Genomic DNA, 20,193 nt, shown 5'->3' with positions numbered 1-20,193 from the left:
GTGATTGGCCGAGGGCCGACAGGTGGGCGGGCAACCGTGGGAAACGTCGGCGGATTGGCCAGCGCTGGGCGGGACCAAGGCAGAAACGTAAAACGGGGGGAGAGCGGGCGCCACTTCTGGCCTTTCTCACCTCTGATTGGCTGGAGAGCATCCTCAGTCCTACTCCTCTCCCCCCCGCCCTCTCTGATTCCTTTAGCCTGATTGGCCGAGCCCGGCGCATGCGCCGCTCAGTGCAGCGCGAGGAAAGATGGCGGCGGTTGTGGCGGCCGCTCGCGCCTTGTCCGCGGCGGCTCTGGTGGGCGGGCTGCGGGCACTGCAGGAGGGCGGCGGCGGCCCTGGCGGGCGGTGCTGCCGGCGGTGGAAGCGGCGAGGCGCCTGGGCGGTGCCCGGGCGAGCGCTGAGCGGGGGGTTCCCTCCTCAGGCGCCCCCTCAGGCGGTCGGGGTGGGGCTGACGGAGGCCATTCTGAGGGACGCTGTCAAGCAGCAGCAGCAGGTGAGGCGAGTGGGCGGGGCCAGGGAGGGTCCCCGGATGAGGGAGGAGGGGTCTCGTGATGTCGGCGGCTGCCCTGCAAGACGGATCAGCGCGCCCGCCCGCCCGCGGCGGCCCCTGGGGGAGAGTAGCCTTCTCCTGCTGGTTCTTATCATTATTATTGTTGTTGTTAATAAATTTATATACCACCCTATCATCATCATTCCTTTTAATTCGTATACCGTCTTTCTCTCTTACAATACCCAAGGCGGTTTGCAAGCTGAAGAAACAACAAAGAATGTACACCTTGTAACAATCCAATGCAAAATGTGATAATAAAACATAACTTTAAGCAGCTGAACATCAAATAAAGTAACATTCAACCATCGTTAGAATAGCATATAGAAGAATAATATCAGTATATGAAAATGAAACAGAATCCCACTCTTAACATATCACAGTAATTAATTTCTAAATTACAGTCAGTAAATTAACGGCATGTCACAGTGCATAAAATAATACCACACAAATTGAGAAGCAGAGACTGGAGGGTGGGGCAAGGCAGGTGGAAGAAGGCCTTGCCTGATGAAGTCTCTCCCCTCACAAGATAAAATCACAATACAAAAACATGAAATGCACAATCAACATAAAAACGAAAACAACCCAGTTACCCCCTCCCAACACATTTTAAAAGGGCACCCATTGGATGTTAATCAGCCCAAAGGCCTGGTTCTTCCGACTGGGAAATACTGGGCTCCGACCCCCAAGGTCTTCTGCAGGCTGAGCACATGCTCCACCGTTGCCCCCTAGTCTTCCCCTCCCCCAGGTCCTGTTATTTGTTAAATTTACATACCCTCTTTCATTAGTATGTCAAGAGAGTCCTATAAAAACACCTTAAGGCTGACTGGTTTGTATATGGAATTAGGTTTAACGGACCAGAGTTCATTTTGACAGCAGGGTAGATGTTCTGAGATTCAGTTGTGTTTGCTGTAACAGACTTTAACATGGCAATCCTGTGGAATTTTTCAATAACAGTCATTGTGACCTGTCATCTCATTAATGAATTCTTAGTTGACTTAATGGGTTTTAGCTGATTCATCTTTATTTGGATAAGCAATGATTCTGAAGGGCAGAAGCATTATTCTTAAATCAGGAGTGGGGAACCTTTTTCACATAAAGGGGCAAATTTACTTGTGGGGACCACGTTCAAGTGGTGGGCGGAACCAGATGCAAAAGTGGTAGAGAAAGGGATATGACATTTACCTTTGTACGTAGGCTGCTTCAGATGTGCAAAAGTCGGAGGGTTCTACAGACACTTGTTCACCTCCCATCCAGACAAGCAAGAAACATTATCAAAATTGGTTTGTTAAATTAGTTCGAAAGCACATCAAAGTGCAAGTAGATAAATATGGACCGCTCCGGCAGGAAGGTAAACAGCGTTTCCGTTCGCTGCTCTGGTTCGCCAGAAGCAACTTTGTCATGCTGGCCACATGACCCGGAAACTCTGCGGACAAACGCTGGCTCCCTCGGCCTATAGAGCGAGATGAGCGCCGCAACCCCAGAGTTGGACACGACTGGACCTGATGGTCAGGGGCCCCTTTACCTTTTTATACCCTGGCCATGGCTACTTAAACAGGAAAAATAGGTTCCTGCAGTTTTAGGAAGCCATTTATTTCCATATGTGTTTGTTTCTCTCTCTAGTCAGCAGAAGGTGAAGATGGAAAAAGTTCTGATGAGCAGCAAGAGAAGAAGCAGAAGGAAAATACTGCCTATGCAAAGAAGATGGTCCTCAGGATAGCAGGGCTCATGGGAGCTGGCAGTGGCGTAGCAATTATTTACATCTTTGGTGAGTTTGTATTCATCCACTGAAAGCAATGGTTGTTCTTTATGGTATACTCTAAAAATAAATAAAAAAACAGTCTACGACCTTTTAAATGTGCTTGCTTATATAATATATGTTACATATATATAAATAAGTATATGTTGCGTTGAGACTGCATCCCCAATCCCATTATCAGTACGGTACTATTGGGAAGGGGGGGGCGGTTCCACCCATGGGCGTACCCAGCGCGGGGCAGCTGCCCCCCCAGAAGCAAAAAAAAAGCAAAAAAATTTAAATGGTTATGACCCGGCAGGGAGGGAAGCGCTCAGCTGTGCTCCGCTCGGTTCTGCTGCAGCGTGCCTGCCTCGTTCGCCACGGCGGAGAAGGAAGATTCACAAAGGAGAGGGATAAACGCTGCAGAATATAAATATCCTCAGCCTCTCCGATGTCCAGCGGCCCTCGTGCCAAGGTGCAAGGCGAGCTCCCAGGCAGGCGGGCGAGCAGCTCCCTCCCTCTCCCCACTTATTTCTTCTTCTACTTCCTCCGCCTCCTCCCCCCCTCGCCGGAAATGCCCAGGGCAGCATCCGCAGCTGCACCGGTATCCGGCGCCGCCTCCTCACCTCTCCCCCGGCCGCGATCCTCAGCCCGCCACGGGAGAAGAGCCCCGGTAAACCCCGGCGCCTTTCCAGGACCCACCGCTGCGCCAGGCCAGGTGGGCACTGGGCAGAGCAACAGGCACCAGCCCCTGCCCAGCACAGACCGCGAGGGTGGCCCCTGGCAGACACTTCCCTGCGCCCGGGCCTCCCGCTTTGCGTTACAGTTCCTGCCTTACTTACAAGTAGGTTGGTATCTGAAGAAGTGTGCATGCACACGAAAGCTCATACCTATGACAAACTTAGTTGGTCTCTAAGGTGCTACTGGAAGGATTTTTTTTTATATAGTTCCTGCCTTGGCAGCTTCCCGCTGCAGCCGCCTTCCGAGTTACATTTCTGAGGTTTCTTCTTCTCCTCCTTGAGGGGCGAGCGGGAGGCAGGGGGCTGCCTTGCAAGCAAGGAGGGGTCAGAAGGGGGAGTGGAGGTTGTGTGCGCCTCAGAGACGTTTCCTGACAGTAAGAGCTGTTCGGCAGTGGAATTTGCTACCAAGGAGTGTGGTGGAGTCTCCTTCTTTGGAGGTCTTTAAGCAGAGGCTTGACAGGCATATGTCAAGAATGCTTTGATGGTGTTTCCTGCTTGGCAGGGGATTGGACTGGATGGCCCTTGTGGTCTCTTCCAACTCTATGATTCTATGATTCTATGTTTCCCTCCCACACTTAAACGGCCCTCTTGTGGGAGGGAAACGTCTCTGAGGCGCACACAACCTCCACTCCCCCTTCTGACCCCTCCCCTCCCGTGCCTTGGCCCCCCCTCCCCCCCCCCTAGTTTTGATCCTGGGTATGCCCCTGGTTCCACCTCTTACTCACTTTGACAGGTGTCTTCCAGCTGATCTGTATTGTGGAAATTCCTGGTTCATGTTTCTGTTCTTTCAGCGATACAGCGTGGGTTGGAGGTTCTGTGGATTTCAAGTTGGGGGGTTGTATAGCCTTGCCAGGAGAGCATTGCTCTCTGCTGTGAAGAGCTTGTGGCCTGGCTGTGTCTTCCCTGCCTGCATAAGTGGCTGGTTGTCTGGTCATGAAGACTTCTCACTGGGAGGGTTTGCTTGACAAAAGACAGTTTACAATTTCTGCTGCAAATTCCCCAAATCTGATTCTAATTACTGCTGGAAGATTCAGCAGTAATTCCACGCCTCCAAAGGTGGGGTGGGGACAGATTCAACAGTCAAAAAGCCTGTGCTGGTCAATGCAATACATGCAGGTCCCGCTATCTGAAAATATCAGCACATAAAGAATTACACATAAACCTTGCTATACACTCTGCAGATTTATCAGGGAGATGGGATTGGGGGGGGGGCTGAAGCTAGGACTGGGAGCAGCAACACCACCTCCTCCAGCACTCACTGCACTGACAAGATCCATTCACTCAGCCCCAGCAGCAGTCATTGCCCTCTTCTTCAGCCCGGCTGGTGCTCTGCAGGCTGGGCTCCAACATGCTCTCTCAGGCGCTTTCCACTCAGGGGCGGCAGCAGTGACAGCTCAGGGCTCAGAAGTGACTTCTCTCTCGGCCTTGACCACGTCCCTGGCACCAGAGGCGGGAAGAGCAGGAGGAGGAAGGCAGCAGCAGCTGCACCAGAGGAGGAGGCTTCACCATGTTGTTCAGCTTGGCCCTCTTATGCAAGGGGAGAGGGAGTGGGAACTGGTTCCAAAACTGGCGGCAATTAAGGCAGTAGGATAGATCAGAGGCAGAGGAAAATATGAGGCAGGGTAAGAGGGAAGGGATCCTGTCAGTGTAGATACATGGTAGGGAAATGCCAGGCTATCAGGAACACACTGGGATTTTCCCTATAGAAAACAACAGAAATGGTTGGCGCGTTATGTGCCCACTTGCCTAACAAACAATTTTTGAAAAACGCTTAACGTTCTTAAAATGGCCGGTGTGGATATAGTTTGACATGTAATTGGAGTAATTGTGATAGTCTCTTGTTTATCTTGGGTTGAGCTCTAAAAGTGGCAGTAACAGAGGAGCTCCAGTTGCTGTAAGCAAATCAATATTTCTTGCAGAAAGCATGGGGGCCCTTATTGGATCACAACTGACATAGGAGTTCGGTAACAGTGAAGAATTCCCCATGGAATCACTCTGATATTTCCTGAAATATGATCTATGTTTTCAGATGGTTATCTCTCTCCTCTGACTGGTAAATGAAGGACCTTATTCCTCTCTTCTTCTACTTGCCAGTAAGGTTACAATATGATACTGAAATAACACCCTTTATTCTTACTGAATTGGTATTATATTTACTTCTTGGATGTTGTAACACACCATTCTGTGAAATGATGCAAAGTGACCTGTTTTGTTTTGTTTTTGGTGGCAGGTAGCAATTCGGTGGATGAGCATGGTGTCAAGGTAAGCTGTTTCTTTCCTGAGTCTTTGACTTGTTAGGTGTCTGCCACTAGGGGTCACTGTGGGCTTGAAATTTGCTGTGCAGTTGACTACTGAATGCTAAGGTATATCAATTTTGCAACAGAGTCAGGGCCGTCTTAAGCATAGCTGGCGCCGTGGCGCGAACTATCCCTCCGGCGGGGGGGGGGGCTGTTTCCGAGCGCAGCTGCCGCGTGGGTGTAGCACGGCTGCCGCACAGGCAGAGCAGCGCAGCGCCCCCCTGGCGCCTTGCCTTAGGGCCAGCCATTAACAGAGTGAAGGTTAAACTTGGCAGACCGTTAAACTTATTACTGTACCTGCTAACATAGCTGCCAAGTTTTCCCTTTTCTCGCGAGGAAGCCTATTCAGCATAAGGGAAAATCCCTGTTAAAAAGGGATAACTTGGCAGCTATGCCTGCTAAGGTTCTGCTCTGGTTCTGCAGAAGCGGCTTTGTCATGCTGGCCACATGACCCGGAAGCTGTACACCGGCTCCCTCAGCCAGTAAAGCGAGATGAGTGCCGCAACCCCAGAGTCGCCCGCGACTGGACCTAATGGTCAGGGGTTTCTTTACATTTTAAAAAACTGAGTAAATAAGCAAGCTATAGAATATTGGAGGCCAGCAGCATGATTCTGGTTGCCCCTCGTGTAGAAGATGGGAGTAGTTTGTGTACAGTTTTCATGAGTGGTGGCAGTAAAGTGCACTGCTATTTCTATAGCATTTCTCAGCACCCAGAGAATTTACTGGTTGTCACGTTCTTTGAGATCTGTGGATCAAGGGTGGTTGTTAATAATAATAATAATAATAATAATAATAATAATAATAATAATAATAATAAATAATAGAATATTAGGCTGTGTTGCTTTTCCAGTGCCATGCAATGGGCTCAGGTCTTTCGTGCCTATATTCAGCTTTATTTATTTATGTTTATGGCTCACCCTTTTTATGAGTTTAAGGCAATTTACAAAAGGAGAATCAAAGAATTGTAGAGTTGGAAGGAACCATGTTGTTAAAAAAAAACACAGCTAAAGATACAGTAGTTACAAAACTGTACTGAAAAGCAACTAAATACAAGTTTTAAAAGCAATACAGAATGAGCGTCCAAGGCAGAAACCTTTTAATCCACCCAGAAAAGCGTGCCAAAATATACACGTCTTTCTTTGTTTCCGGAAGCATTTTAATCATTGTAGTATGCTGTGAAATGGCAAGAACCCTCCAGCCTACAAATCAACAACTGGAGGCCCCACGGTCAAATCTGGACCCATCAGGAGGGGCAGGTGGCCCTCATAGTTTTCAGCTCATAAATCAAGTGAGAGGCATAGAGTAAGACATGGACTGGCAGCCCTTAAGGGCATCCTGTAAGGCCTTCCACCTCATTCTCCCCAGCTCCTAATAGCTCTCCAGTAAACTCGTTGCTGACAAGCAGGGCTCAGCCTTGAACATGTAAATTTTCAGAATTCATTGCACTGCTGGGGGGGGGGCAGGTCTGCCAGGAAGTGATGTATTTAATTTTAAATATTTACAGATTTTATATACTGCCCAGTTCCCAGGATGGTTTACTATACAAACTAAAACAAGCATCACTCTAAAACAGAGTAAAACCAGAAGCAGAGTAAATCAAGGTTCAAAACTTGCAGTGGAATAGCAACAGTATAAAATACCTTAAAAGCACACACACACGAACTCAAGCTTGAAAAGCCTGGGAAAATGAGGCTGCAACCTTGATGGAGAGGGCATTCCATCACTGCTGTGGTGTTTGCTGAAATAGCCATATCTCTAGTAGTCACCCACTAGACCTCATTTGATGAAGGCCCCCAAACAAAGCCCTCAGAAGATATTAAGATAGTTAATATGGAAGGAGGCAATCCATGAAGTAACCCAGCCCCAAGGCTAATACCGCTAGCATAATGAAAAGGGTCATAGCTTAAAGGTAGAACACATCCCTTGAATGCAGACGATTCCATGTTCAATCCCCAAGTAAGGCTGGGAAAGATCCCCCAGCTGCTCCCAGTCCGTGTAGATGATACTGCACTGCTGATCTGCCTCGGTATTAGGCAACTTCCTATGTTGAACTGGGCCTGGAAATGTATTGGAAGCCAAAGTAGATGGTAAAGAACTGGACTGGATGTGATTTGATCATATCATATCAACCAGCTCCACTTAACAATCTTGTTGCTCTTGACCAGTTGAGGTTTCTAGACTGCTTTCAGAGGTGATCCAACAGATATAATGCATTTCATTAATCCAAAGGGTTGCAGCGAGTTGATAAAAGACACTCCCAAGCCTCCAATACCATTTCAGTTTTTGGCACCAGTGCTTCTGCACTCCCAGTTATTTCTCTCTCCTTCCTGGTATTATCATCTGCCCCCTGCAGCATACCTTTCCTGCCACCCATTCTGAAATGTCTCTTGCCACTCCAGGCTCTCTCACTTGCGTCGGCTCTGATCCTGAACAAACTATATCAGCAAACCAGGCAAGCATAACTTTGAGCAAAGCGAACATATGTTTCTTCATTAAGCACAGGATATAAGCTAGCCTGAGCCAAGTCCCCACCTTTTCCAAGTCCCTTTTATGCCACCAAAAAAAGACGTGGGTGGCTGCTTCCTGTTCCACTATGACTCAGCCCTGAGACCAGCAAGAGGCTGTGGGGAGAAGTCTGAAGCCAGGTTCCCATAAATGTTTTGTGGTCCTTATTGTAGCAGGCACATGTTGCCATGGATGTGTGAATGGGCCTTGCTGGTGGGAGTTTGTGCTACCTGTTGTCCTGGGAGCTTAGGCTGGGTAGCTCTGCATATTCAACTGTGGCTTTTACTGGCTCCCTTTGCTCCCTAACGCATCCCTTTGGAAATGATTGCCTTAATTGGGCTAATTGATGAAAAGCCTCCTGCTACAGCCCATTTGTGGGTTTATTACATGTCTCCTCTGAGATTTCACTGCTGGTGAGAGGAGCGGGAACATAGGCAAAACAATTCTTTCCTGGTCTGCTTCCTTCATCTCTTGTAGGAGTCTGGATGGGAAAATCTTAGTATATAAAGTTCACTGCAATCTTCTGTAAACTATTGGGTTTATTTGCTTGTTATTGAACACCTGGAGCAAAGCAAGGTTATCGCACAACAGCTATACCTGCTTCAGACGGTGGTTAAGGGTTACATCATATCTGTCTGAAGGACCCTGTTCCATGGGCCTCTTTTTTGTAGCCCCCACCCCTTTAACATGATCGGACAATAAGTGGATTCTTTTGGCAAGTGCAATTAATTTGGGTACCTTGAGTTCAAATGTGTTTGTGGAGGTTACAGCTTTTTAACTGTTCATTCTTACATAAGTTTGGTCAGACTGGAGCTTACTCCTATGTAAGTGGGCAGGCTTTTTGAATTAACATATTACAAAGCTTGGAAATTAGGTTACAGTTTGTGGTGGGTTTTTTATCAAAACTTCTTAATTATTGGTGCTTTGTAAAAAAAAATGGTTCACCCTACATAGCTTTTCATGTGGGGTGGGGGAATATCTCTGCTTTCTACACTAGTACCCTTCTGTAACCATTTCAAGGAGGCTGATTAGGGCTGTCTACTCTCTTTTGATATGCAGCACAAGCCTTGAGTGCTCTTGAGGGAAGGAGGTGTGAAGTGCTAGTGGTCTTGCATGTCACATACCCAAATTAACTGTTTTGAACTGTGGGTAAGACTTCCTTATTGCCTTTCCATAACTGGGCAGCTTTTGATGTTCAAGACAAAGCTGTCACTTCTCACTGTGCTGTAAACAGCAGCTAAATTGTCTTGGGGAAGTTGCCTGCAATATTCCTTTGCAAAGAGTTCTCCCAGGTGAATGGCCCTTCTTTCTTCCCTTCCCTCCACCTACCTCCTTCAATTGATGCTAACACGCTCCTTTCATGCTTCCACAAATTCCTTCTCACTTTGTAGGCAGCAGGTCGGCTTATTGCTGGCACATGCCAGCTTACTGCTTTTGATCATTTGTGCTAACAAGGGCCTTCCGGGCACAATTGCCCTCTTTTGCAGAGGTGTGTGTTATAAGTGTGTATGCTGGGGTGGGGGGAGTCTCAGAATGCAAGCCTCTTTTGCCTATGCCTTGCTTCTTTCCTTTCTAAGTGAAGGAAAGGAGTTGCTGCAATTGCCCCTAGCATCATGCATGATGTTGTCAGAGGACTTGATCATTGCTTTCAAAAGGGCCATTTTATGTGGTTTTGATCTGCATTGTGGCTCTTAACCATGATACCTAAATTTACTTTTCGTGTTCAGTGAAATGTGCCTCTGAGCACCAGAGTCCCCAGAGGGCAGCTCCATTCTCCTTGAACTCACGCTTTACACTCAGGCTTCCTGCAAAATGTTGGTGATGGCTGCTGGAGTAGAATAAGTTGGAAATGGGCACAGCTGTAAGATGATAGCAAAATTCCCTTTATAGGAATGTCCTCGGGGAGCATGGTATCTGCCAAGCTGATACAGGGGATGCAGAGTTGAGGGTTTTCACAGCTGAAATTTCTATGGAGATATTGGGGGATTGCCATGCTTTGAAGTGGTTGTGTGCCTGCCTTTCTCAAAAGGTATTTGTGTGTCTTTTCCCTTACCTGCTGTTCTTGAGCCATAATAAAACCCCTTTGGTTTTGTTAATAGCCCTTTTTAGGCTGCCTGTCACATTCATGTGAATGGCCGCAATGAGGCTTGGGGCTGCCGGTGCTGGAGCAAATGTGTTTTCTCCAAAGGCCTTGGCACACTTCACAGCTTCCTGCAAGTCGCATGGCATCGCCTGGGTGCAAGAGGATCTTCAGGGGGACCTGCTTTGTCTGGACATCTTTGCCTAAGTGGCTGTAAAATGGGGCTGGCCTTTGATCTGCCTCTCTTTCCCACACTGTTCTTTTTCTTCCTTCTCTGGGAAGTGTGGATTTGCAGAAGGCAGTTTCTTGATCTTTTTTTTATTACAAATTTCCTTTGTCACTCTTCAAGACTTCATGTGCACATTGATCTTCCAGCTTCTGGTTTTAAACAAAATGCAAAACTAGGTTCATTCTGGTGAGTTCCAAAAATATCTCAGTACGGATATCTTGAAAAAAAAAAGGCTTATGGGTCCAGATGAAACTTGGAAGGTGGGAAGCTTTGTGACAGTTGAGAAAAGAGGGAGCTAGAAGATAGCACATTTTAGGTAGAGCAAGGAAGAAGATGGAGAGAATTTGAAACCAGCTTCCTGTTGTGTCTTATCACCAAGATGCACAACTGGAAAAAATTCAGAACCTGGTCAACCCATATATTTGTGCATACTGGAATTGCACATCCAACAGTTTGTTTGCTTGTTTGTTTGTTTGTTTGTTTTAATTTTTGCACATCTCTTAGGGCTAGAAGAACTTCCTAGCTCTTGGCAGCTTAAAAGTTGGAGACTTGCACCGAGGGGCTTGGATTAGTTTGTTCACAGTGTTTTGAGCTATTTGGTCCTAACAGCTCCTAAACATTTTGGAGCTGATGTTTAAGAAGTTAGCATCTTCTCCAAGGATGTCTTATGAGTTGAGGTAGAAAGGTAGAAGAGGCTTTTTTGTTAACCAGGTGTGTATTTAACCCTGGTGTCTGTGGTGTGTGCTTTTCCAGATCTAATCCTCAAGGTGGCACTGTTGAACTTTCAAATGGAACTGGTTTTGAGATTCCTGTGGAAAGTGTTTGGTTGTGGAAACATCCACAGAGAGCTGAAACTCAGATTCTCCTAATTGCTGAGACTGGTTAACCCAGGGAACAAAATACAGTACCGATCTGAATGCTTTTTGCTAGCTGATGCACCCCAGTCTGTGTAATACAGGTGTCCCATCTGCTGCTTCTCTGGATCAACTTGGATGGCTGCAGTGGGATAGCATCCTGCACCCTCTCTCTTGTTCTTCTTTGCTTATCTGGCCTTCTGTATACTCACAGAGGCACTTTTAACATTCTGTCTTAGTTTTCTTTTGAAGGAACCTGGAACCCCTGTCCTGCAAAGTGGATTCAGACGACTAGGGGAACACCAGTCTAAATGACAAGCACTAAACAACTTGAGCGTCACTCTTTAATCAGTGCTTTTCAAACTGTGTTCTCCAACACTAGAAGCAAATGGGGATCCTCGATGTAGTGTAGTGTGTGAGCTTGTTTTGAAAGGCAGCTTCTCTGCCCCTGCACATTATCTCTTGCAGTGAGCAGGTGCTCGTGGAGAGATATTATTGAAAAACAGCCTTCCCACAACTTGGTGCCCTCCAGATATTTTTGATGACAACTCCCGTCAGCCCCAGCGAGCACTGGGAGTTGTAGTCCAAAACATCGGAGGGGGCACTAGGTTGGGGAAGGGCATTCTAGATGGTTTTCTTGTGGGATATACTCACATTTCATGCAGGGAAACATTGCAGCCAAAAGCCCTGTGAGTCCTTTGTTTTTGCACCCTAGAATTGCCAGAATATTCTGTGAAACGCAGTTGTTCCACAGCAGTCGTGTCAGGGTGCATTTGCTCCCTGAAAGTGCAGGGATTTGAAGTGTGATGACTTCAACAGACTTCAGTGAATCCCTCAGCCTTTATGATCCCTCGAGTCTTCTTGGATTTAAACCAGTATAGAGATCTATCTTCTAAAACCCAGCCAGACAATGCAGACTGGTGCCCCTGGGGATGCCATCTGAATTGGGGAGCTGCTTGACTTGGGCCAGCAAGTGCCAGGATGCTCTTCAGTATTTATATGCCCAGTTGGGCTGACTTGGTAGCAATGGTTGCATTTGGTAAAGTACAAGAAAAATGGGGCTTGGAGGGCCTCTGACAGCTGCCACTTCTCTGCTTGGGCCCAGTCATCAGCTCCAGTTTCCTGCTCTGCCAAGTCAATGTTCCACAGCCCTGTACAAAAGGGAGTTGGGAGATTAGACACTGGATTAGTTTTGCTGTGCCTTAAAGTCCTTCGCCTTGCCATTTTCCAGTTATTTTACATAATCCCAAACACCGGAGGAAAGGCAAAACAAAGTGATTCTTAAACTGTGTGTGTTCAGTGACGGACTGAATTAGTTTCACCCAAGAGCGCTTACTGATACCTTTCTCCGGACCTGATTCTGCCTCTGCTCTGACAAGGACAGTCCCGGTATAGTTCCTTTGCAACTTATCCACAAAGCCAAGAGCCGCCCTAGCGTCCAGAGCAGGTCAGTGCCGAAGACGTTGTGGGATTGTTTCAAGTCCCTGCAGCTTGTTTGACTAGAGGAATGGATCATTGTTTTCATGGGGGGGGGTCTTGCCCATTTCAGGTCAGCAGCTGCTGGGCTCCTGCGCCTGTGTCTGCGAACAATGAAATCTTGCTTGCAGCCATTCTGTTGTGGCTTTCAAGGACTCTGCTGCACTCAAAACAGCTGGTGCATCGCTATAGAGCCTTTCAAACTGGGCGGGGCTGGCGGGGCTCCTTTTCCAGTGAGTCATCTTTGCTCTGTGCATCAATGAAAATATCTGTTACAAGTGTAAAGTAAAAAAGATTCATAATTTGCAGGGCCTTAATTTCAACCAGCCCAGAACTTTGGCAACCTGGAAAGCAAAGTCCCTTAGGCAGATAAATCCATGCATGCAAAACTTTGACCCATTTAAGAAGACAGTCTCACTTGACCCCCCCCCCTTTTCCCACCGCTCTGAAGACTTGCATCCTGTTCAGAATTTGGATGTTTGCAGATAACTTTGAAGCAGTGCTCATCATGCTAGAGTACAGAAGTACAGAGTACTTCATTCTAAGTCCAGATTAATAAAGGAAATAAAGCAATTATGTAGTTTTGGCATAAATGCAGAGGGGAAATCCCTGGAATTTTTAAGAAACAGTAGAAGCCAATATTGTAGTAATATCCAAGGCTCAGAACCAGAGAGCTATTTCAGAGGCAAACAGGAGTTGGAGCAGACATGATAGGAGATAGATAGATAGATAGATAGATAGATAGATAGATAGATAGATAGATAGATAGATAGGTATAATATGTATAACAGCAGGCAGACACACACACGTCCCCCAGGTGTACCACAAACTGTTTCACAGGCTGTGCCCATGCGATGGTTGTGGGGCTGCTAAAAATATCCTTAGGCATGTAGAACTGGTTGCATTTCTTTGGATCTTAATCTGATGTTTGCAAGTCTGAATGGCTCCTTTCCAAAGAGGAAGTGGTCTTGTTTTCTACAGAGAGGTTGGAGGCACTCTGGGAAAGAAGAGATGGAGAGAATCGTGTCCTAGTAATGCCTTCAAAAGTAACAAAGGTTACTGTGGGCAAGAATCCCGTAGAAGAAATGGAGTGGCCCTCATAGTCAACAAACGAGTGGCAAAAGCTTTACTGGGATGCAATCTCAAAAATGATAGAATGATCTCGATACGAATCCAAGGCAGGCCTTTTAACATCACAGTAATCCAAGTTTATGCACCAACTACCGGTGCTGAAGAAACTGGCATTGACCCATTCTATGAAGACTTACAACACCTTCTAGAAATGACACCAAAGAAGGATGTTCTTCTCATTATAGGGGATTGGAATGCTAAAGTAGGGAATCAAGAGATAAAAGGAACAACTGGCAAGTTGGAGTTCAAAATGAAGCAGGGCAAAGGCTGATAGAGTTCTGTCAAGAGAACAAGCTGGTCATCACAAACACTCTTTTCCAACAACACAAGAGACGGCTCTACACATGGATATCACCAGATGGGCAGCATAGAAATCAGATTGATTATATTCTCTGCAGCCAAAGATGGAGAAGCTCTATGCAGTCAGCAAAAACAAGACCTGGAGCTGACTGTGACTCAGATCATCAGCTTCTTATAGCAAAATTCCAGCTTAAACTGAAGAAAGTAGGAAAAACCACTGGGCCAGTAAGTTACAATCTAAATCAAATCCCTTATGAATACACAGTGGAAGTGAGGAACAGGTTCAAGGATTTAGATTTGGTGGACAGAGTGCCTGAAGAACTATGGATGGAGGCTCGTAACATTATACAGGAGGCAGCAACGAAAACCATCCCAAGGAAAAGGAAATGCAAGAAAGTAAAATGGCTGTCCAATGAGGCCTTACAAATAGCGGAGGAGAGGAGGCAAACAAAAGGAGAGGGAGATAGTGAAAGATACAGGAAACTGAATGCAGATTTTCAAAAAATAGCAAGGAGAGACAAGAGGGCCTTCTTAAACGGGCAATGCAAAGAAATAGAGGAAAACAATGAATGGGGAAAACCAGAGATATGTTCAAGAAAATTGGAGATATGAAAGGAACATATTGTACAAAGATTACCATAATAAAGGACAAAAGTGGTAAGGACCTAACAGAAGCAGAAGACATCAAGAAGAGGTGGCAAGAATACACAGAGGAATTATACCAGAAAGATATGGAGGTCTCGTACACCCCAGGTAGTGTGGTTGCTGACCTTGAGCCAGACATCTTGGAGAGTGAAGTCAAATGGGCCTTAGAAAGCACTGCTAATAACAAGGCCAGTGGAAGTGATGATATTCCAGCTGAACTATTTAAAATATTAAAAGATGATGCTGTTAAGGTGCTTCACCCAATATGCCAGCAAGTTTGGAAAACTCAGCAATGGCCAGAGGATTGGAGAAGATCAGTCTACATCCCGATCCCAAAGAAGGGCAGCGCCAAAGAATGCTCCAACTACCGCACAATTGCACTCATTTCACACGCTAGCAAGGTTATGCTCAAAATTCTACAAGGCAGGCTTCAGCAGTATGTGGACCGAGAACTCCCAGAAGTGCAAGCTGGATTTCGAAGGGGCAGAGGAACCAGAGACCAAATAGCAAACATGCACTGGATTATGGAGAAAGCTAGAGAGTTCCAGAAAGACATATACCTCTGCTTCATCGACTATGCAAAAGCCTTTGACTGTGTCGACCACAGCAAACTATGGCAAGTTCTTAAAGAAATGGGAGTGCCTGATCACCTCATCTGTCTCCTGAGAAATCTCTATGTGGGACAAGAAGCTACAGTTAGAACTGGATATGGAACAACTGAGTGGTTCAAAATTGGGAAAGGAGTACGACAAGGTTGTATATTGTCTCCCTGCTTATTTAACTTATATGAAGAATTCATCATGCAAAAGGCTGGACTAGATGAATCCCAAGCCGGAATTAAGATTGCCGGAAGAAATATCAACAACCTCAGATATGCAGATGACAGACACAACCTTGATGGCAGAAAGTGAGGAGGAATTAAAGAACCTTTTAATGAGGGTGAAAGAGGAGAGTGCAAAATATGGTCTGAAGCTCAACATCAAAAAAACTAAGATCATGGCCACTGGTCCCATCACCTCCTGGCAAATAGAAGGGAAAGAAATGGAGGCAGTGAGAGATTTTACTTTCCTGGGCTCCTTGATCACTGCAGATGGTGACAGCAGTCACGAAATTAAAAGACGCCTGCTTCTTGGGAGAAAAGCAATGACAAACCTAGACAACATCTTAAAAAGCAGAGACATCACCTTCCCGACAAAGGTCCGTATAGTTAAAGCTATGGTTTTCCCAGTAGTGATGTATGGAAGTCAGAGCTGGACCATAAAGAAGGCTGATCACCGAAGAATTGATGCTTTTGAATTTTTGTGCTGGAGGAGACTCTTGAGAGTCCCATGGACTGCTAGAAGATCAAACCTATCCATTCTTAAGGAAATCAGTCCCAAATGCTCACTGGAAGGACAGATCCTGAAGCTGAGGCTACAATACTTTGGCCACCTCATGAGAAGAGAGGACTCCCTGGAAAAGACCCTGATGTTGGGAAAGATTGAGGGCACTAGGAGAAGGGGACGACAGAGGACGAGATGGCTGGACAGTGTTCTCGAAGCTGCAAACGAGTTTGACCAAACTGCGGGAGGCAGTGGAAGACAGGAGTGCCTGGCGTGCTATGGTCCATGGGGTCACGAAGAGTCGGACACGACTAAACAACTAAACAACAACAACAAAGACATACCCACTCCCTGCTCCCTTATTCTTGCAGCAAGAGGGCATGAAGGAGTAAGCCAGCCCATAGAACTTCTTGAAGGCAGAGGCTTTCTCAGTTGTGGGTCCCTCCCCATCGTCCATCAGACACCTGGAAGGGAGCTGGGCAATGCAAAAGCAGTTTTTGAGACTCGTGTTGAATCAGGATTACTAAAAGAACTCCCTGCTATAGTTACCCTTTGAAAAATATGTTGGCACTGTGAGCTTGAGATCTGTGATTGAAATGGGGGCTCATGGGCTCTATAGTATCTAAACATGGGGCACATGAGGGTCAGGGTGATTAGGGCAGTGTTTATAGAAACATGCTGTGTGGAGGTTGCTGAAGCCTCTTCATTGATTGCACAGCGCAGCTCTGTCCATTTGATGCAGCGCCACGGCTTAAAGGTGTGAGAGCCATTTGGCTGCAGCCCCAAAGCTCAAGTTACTTTGTCAAGCACAAAATGGAATACCCCCCAACTCAAAAGTGGTAGCTGACTCCTAAAAGCAGAGGTGTCAGGTGTTGGGGATACGTCCCCTAGTCATGGCTGGTTGTGGTTAATGCAAAGAAGCACCCCGGACATGCTCATTGTTGCCTTCAACATTGTGAGTGTAGTCTCGTGGCAGTGGGCTGAACTCTCACTAGTAGCTATACTGTAGATGCCTTTGTTTTGCTTGGGTGTCTGTCACTGGTGGGGCCCATCAGGATGTGCCAAACCTGGACAAGGGACAATTTGTGCTAACCTGGAGGAAGAAAAATGGGTCAGAGCAGTTTCCTTTCCCCTACGGCATTTAACGCATCATTTTGCATCACAGCTGGGCAAATTTGCCATTTATTTATTTATTTATTTATTTATTTATTTATTGCATTTATCTCCTACCTCCAAAGAGCTTAAGGTGGCGCGCATGGCTTTCCCCCTCCTCAATTAATCCCCACATTAACCCTGTGAGGTAGGTTAGGTTGAGAGGGAGTAACTGGCTCAAGGTCACCCTGTGAACTTCATGGCTGAGTGGGGGGATTTGAACCCTGGTCTCCCAGGTCCTAACCCAACCTTCTAACAACTACACGTGGGCTTAAATCTGCAGTGTGGCAACTATTTGGTGACTTGAGATCACCAAATACTCACCAATTGCTGCCTGAAAAGAGTTAAGGGATATTTCTAATGGTGATAGCAAGTACTAAGAGAAAAGAGATTGATCGAGGAGCGTCTGATTTGTTTCTGTACCTTTCACACTAATTACATTTGATTCCATTGGCCATTTCATTGAGATTCCATTGGGAAGAGGCATATAAATGGAGAGGCTTTTCATACCCTGCCTTTACACAATAGATCAGGGAAGCTCACACCATTGATCGAAACAATTTGTAAGAGCTTTATACAATAGAAGAAGTAAATAGTCCTGTTCGATGGACAGCTGACTTCCAGAGCCACTTGCTCAATGCCACCTCCGGAATCCGTGACAAAACCTCCATTGCTTCAAAATCCTGTTTCTTGTCTTCCTAGGGCAGCCTTCGCCAACTCTGGTGCCCTTTGGACTACAACTTGCATCAGCACCAGGATGCAAGTCCAGACAGCTGGCGGACACAAGGATGGCGAAGGCTGCCCTAGGGCATCTGTGCGTAGGTGCAGCAAAGGCAACTCCTGAACCCAAATTGTGGCTTCGACCAGCTCTGCAGAGCAAACAAAGCCCCCCTAAGCCATATCAATTCCCCTGTGTGTGTGTGTTGTACCAAAGTGTTGTCTTGCTAAGCTTCCTCCCTGTCTGGGTCTCTACTGTATCCTGCCTGACCTTTTTAAAAATAGGTCCCTGCTCCTGGAAGGGTGCTGTGGGTTATGGGAAATAAATACACCCCCGCCACAAACACACACACACAAAATCCCAACAATAACCCATGTTTTCTGTGTGTGCCACTCTTCCTTCCTGTTGCCCATTTTGACCCTGCCTGTTTTCCACTGACCCGTCTGCATTGGCGGAACAGCCAGCACAAAACCGCTGTCCACAGCTGCCACATCCCTGAGGTAGTTGCTGCTCTGTAAACATTTAAGGAAGGAAGGAAGGAAGTCGTGCCGCTGCTATACAGCATCGTTCCAAGAGCATTTTAACTGGGGAGATTTGGCTGGCTTGTTGGAGACACCTGAGCAATGTATGCATCCATTCTGCTACAGAGCTCTAGCGCATGGGTAGGCAAACTAAGGCCCGGGGGCCGGATCAGGCGCAATCACAGACAGTCTGGGAATCAGCATGTTTTTACATGAGTAGAATGTTTCCTTTTATTTAAAATGCATCTCTGGGTTATTTGTGGGGCAGAGGAATTCGTTCATATTTTCCCCCAAAATATAGTCCGCCCCTCCCAAGGTCTGAGGGACAGTGGACTGGCACCCTGCTGAAAAAGTTTGCTGACCCCTGCTGTAGCATGTAAGAATTGCCTCCCTGGATCAAGCTAACAGTGGGGAGGCAGCAAGGCGGGTGGCCTTTCCGAATGTCCAGCCTGGGCTATCTTCACCCTTGAAGATTATCTTGATCTCTCATGGCTCATTGACCCACATATTGATCTGTGGTGAGAGAGAAGCCTTTCTCACTGCAATACCTCAAGGACCACCTCTCTCCATATGAACCTACCCAAACCCTGCAATCATCATTTGAGGCCCTTCTTCATGTGCCCCTTCCACGAGGGGTCCAGAAGGTGGCAACACTGGAACGGGCCTTTCCTGTGGTGGCTCCCTGTTTGTGGAATGCTTTCCCCAAGGAGGCTTGCCTTGGGCCTTCATTACATACATTTAGGCACCAGGTGAAAGCGTTCCTTTTCTACCAGGCCTTTGGCGAATTAAGCAATCTATGGCCTTTTAAACTGGGGGGGGGATATGGTTTTGTTTGTTATTGTGCTATGTATTTTTGTAATTGTATACTGTAAATCATCCTGTGATCCTCAGATGAAGGGGGTGTATATAAATTAAATGAATAAAACGAATCTAGGCCAAATGAGTCTATAAAGATGCATTTCCAATTTCAGGGTTTTCTGGTGCCCATCAAAGGTAAAAGGCAGCTGCATGTTCCCAGGTGGGAATTTGGATCCTCTTGGTCCAGAATCTTGAATTGGTTGGGCTTCTCTGTACAATTTTCTTTTATTGCTGATAACATAGGAACACCCGGGCTCTTGCTTCATAGGGCTGAACAAGCTGAAATTAGGTAGTAAAACACTTGCATGAAAATTTTTCCTCTAGCTTTGCTTGCTTTCAGGATAGGTGTGTTGCTGTGATTTTTTTAAATTGTGTTTTAAGGCTGATGTGTTTGCCTCCCTGGGCTCCTGTTCGGGGGGAAGAACAGAATATAAATGTAATAAGTAAACAATCGATGAAGCCCGAAAACTGTAAAATGGTGTGGGTACAGCTGTTGCGGAGGTTATAAGACATAAAAGATAAAATAGTAATTGTAGCTAAGCCTTACTTATGCTTGGTCAGAATAAATGAACTGCGAAATAGACGCACTCACAGGCTGTTTCCCCTCTGCTCTTGCCTTGTGACTTGAAACATGCTGTGGAGTCGAAAGAATTATACAACCTTCTCTTTCTCTTTGCAGATCCCCGATGAGTTTGATAATGGTGAGTAGACAGACCATCCTTCCTGCTTTTTAAAAGTCGCCTTGATATGTTGGAGTCACAGCCAGCTAGGCGGAGGAGAACCCTTGTTGGTAGCATTGGAACACTTGAGAAAGAGATGTTGGGGGAAATACTAGGGGCCTTTCTGTGCCTCAGAATACCTTAGTCAGCACTTGGGCTTTTTATGTTTTAAGAATCCCATGCTTTCATCCCTACAAATATGCCAATTCCCACCTCAGATCTTTCAGTACAGATGCTGTTTTTTTGCAGGCGTGTGAATGTTTTGAATTATCTCCTGAAGTTGTTGTAATGGCTAGTCAATCAAAGTGGAACTGGAGCAGCTGAAAAGCCGTAAGGTTCATGCTTTTGATAGAGGACCTGA

At 46.4% G+C, this 20,193-nt stretch overlaps 1 protein-coding gene across 1 annotated transcript in view; it reads left to right on the top strand.

Annotated features, from left to right (window-relative positions):
- Positions 1-232: 232 nt before the first annotated feature.
- Positions 233-20,193, top strand: part of TIMM50 (translocase of inner mitochondrial membrane 50) — a 37,486-nt gene continuing 17,525 nt past the window's right edge. Inside the window, exons 1-4 of the mRNA XM_060275460.1 lie at positions 233-493; positions 2,171-2,315; positions 5,256-5,287; positions 19,793-19,814. Coding sequence (XP_060131443.1) covers positions 248-493; positions 2,171-2,315; positions 5,256-5,287; positions 19,793-19,814 — 445 coding nt within the window. The 5' untranslated portion in view covers positions 233-247. The remainder of the gene's footprint in view (positions 494-2,170; positions 2,316-5,255; positions 5,288-19,792; positions 19,815-20,193) is intronic.

Source organism: Zootoca vivipara, chromosome 6, assembly GCF_963506605.1.
Source record: "Zootoca vivipara chromosome 6, rZooViv1.1, whole genome shotgun sequence".
Lineage (NCBI taxonomy): Eukaryota > Metazoa > Chordata > Lepidosauria > Squamata > Lacertidae > Zootoca > Zootoca vivipara.
Note: the sequence above shows the minus strand (reverse complement) of the source record. Positions and strands in the feature narration are given on the sequence as shown.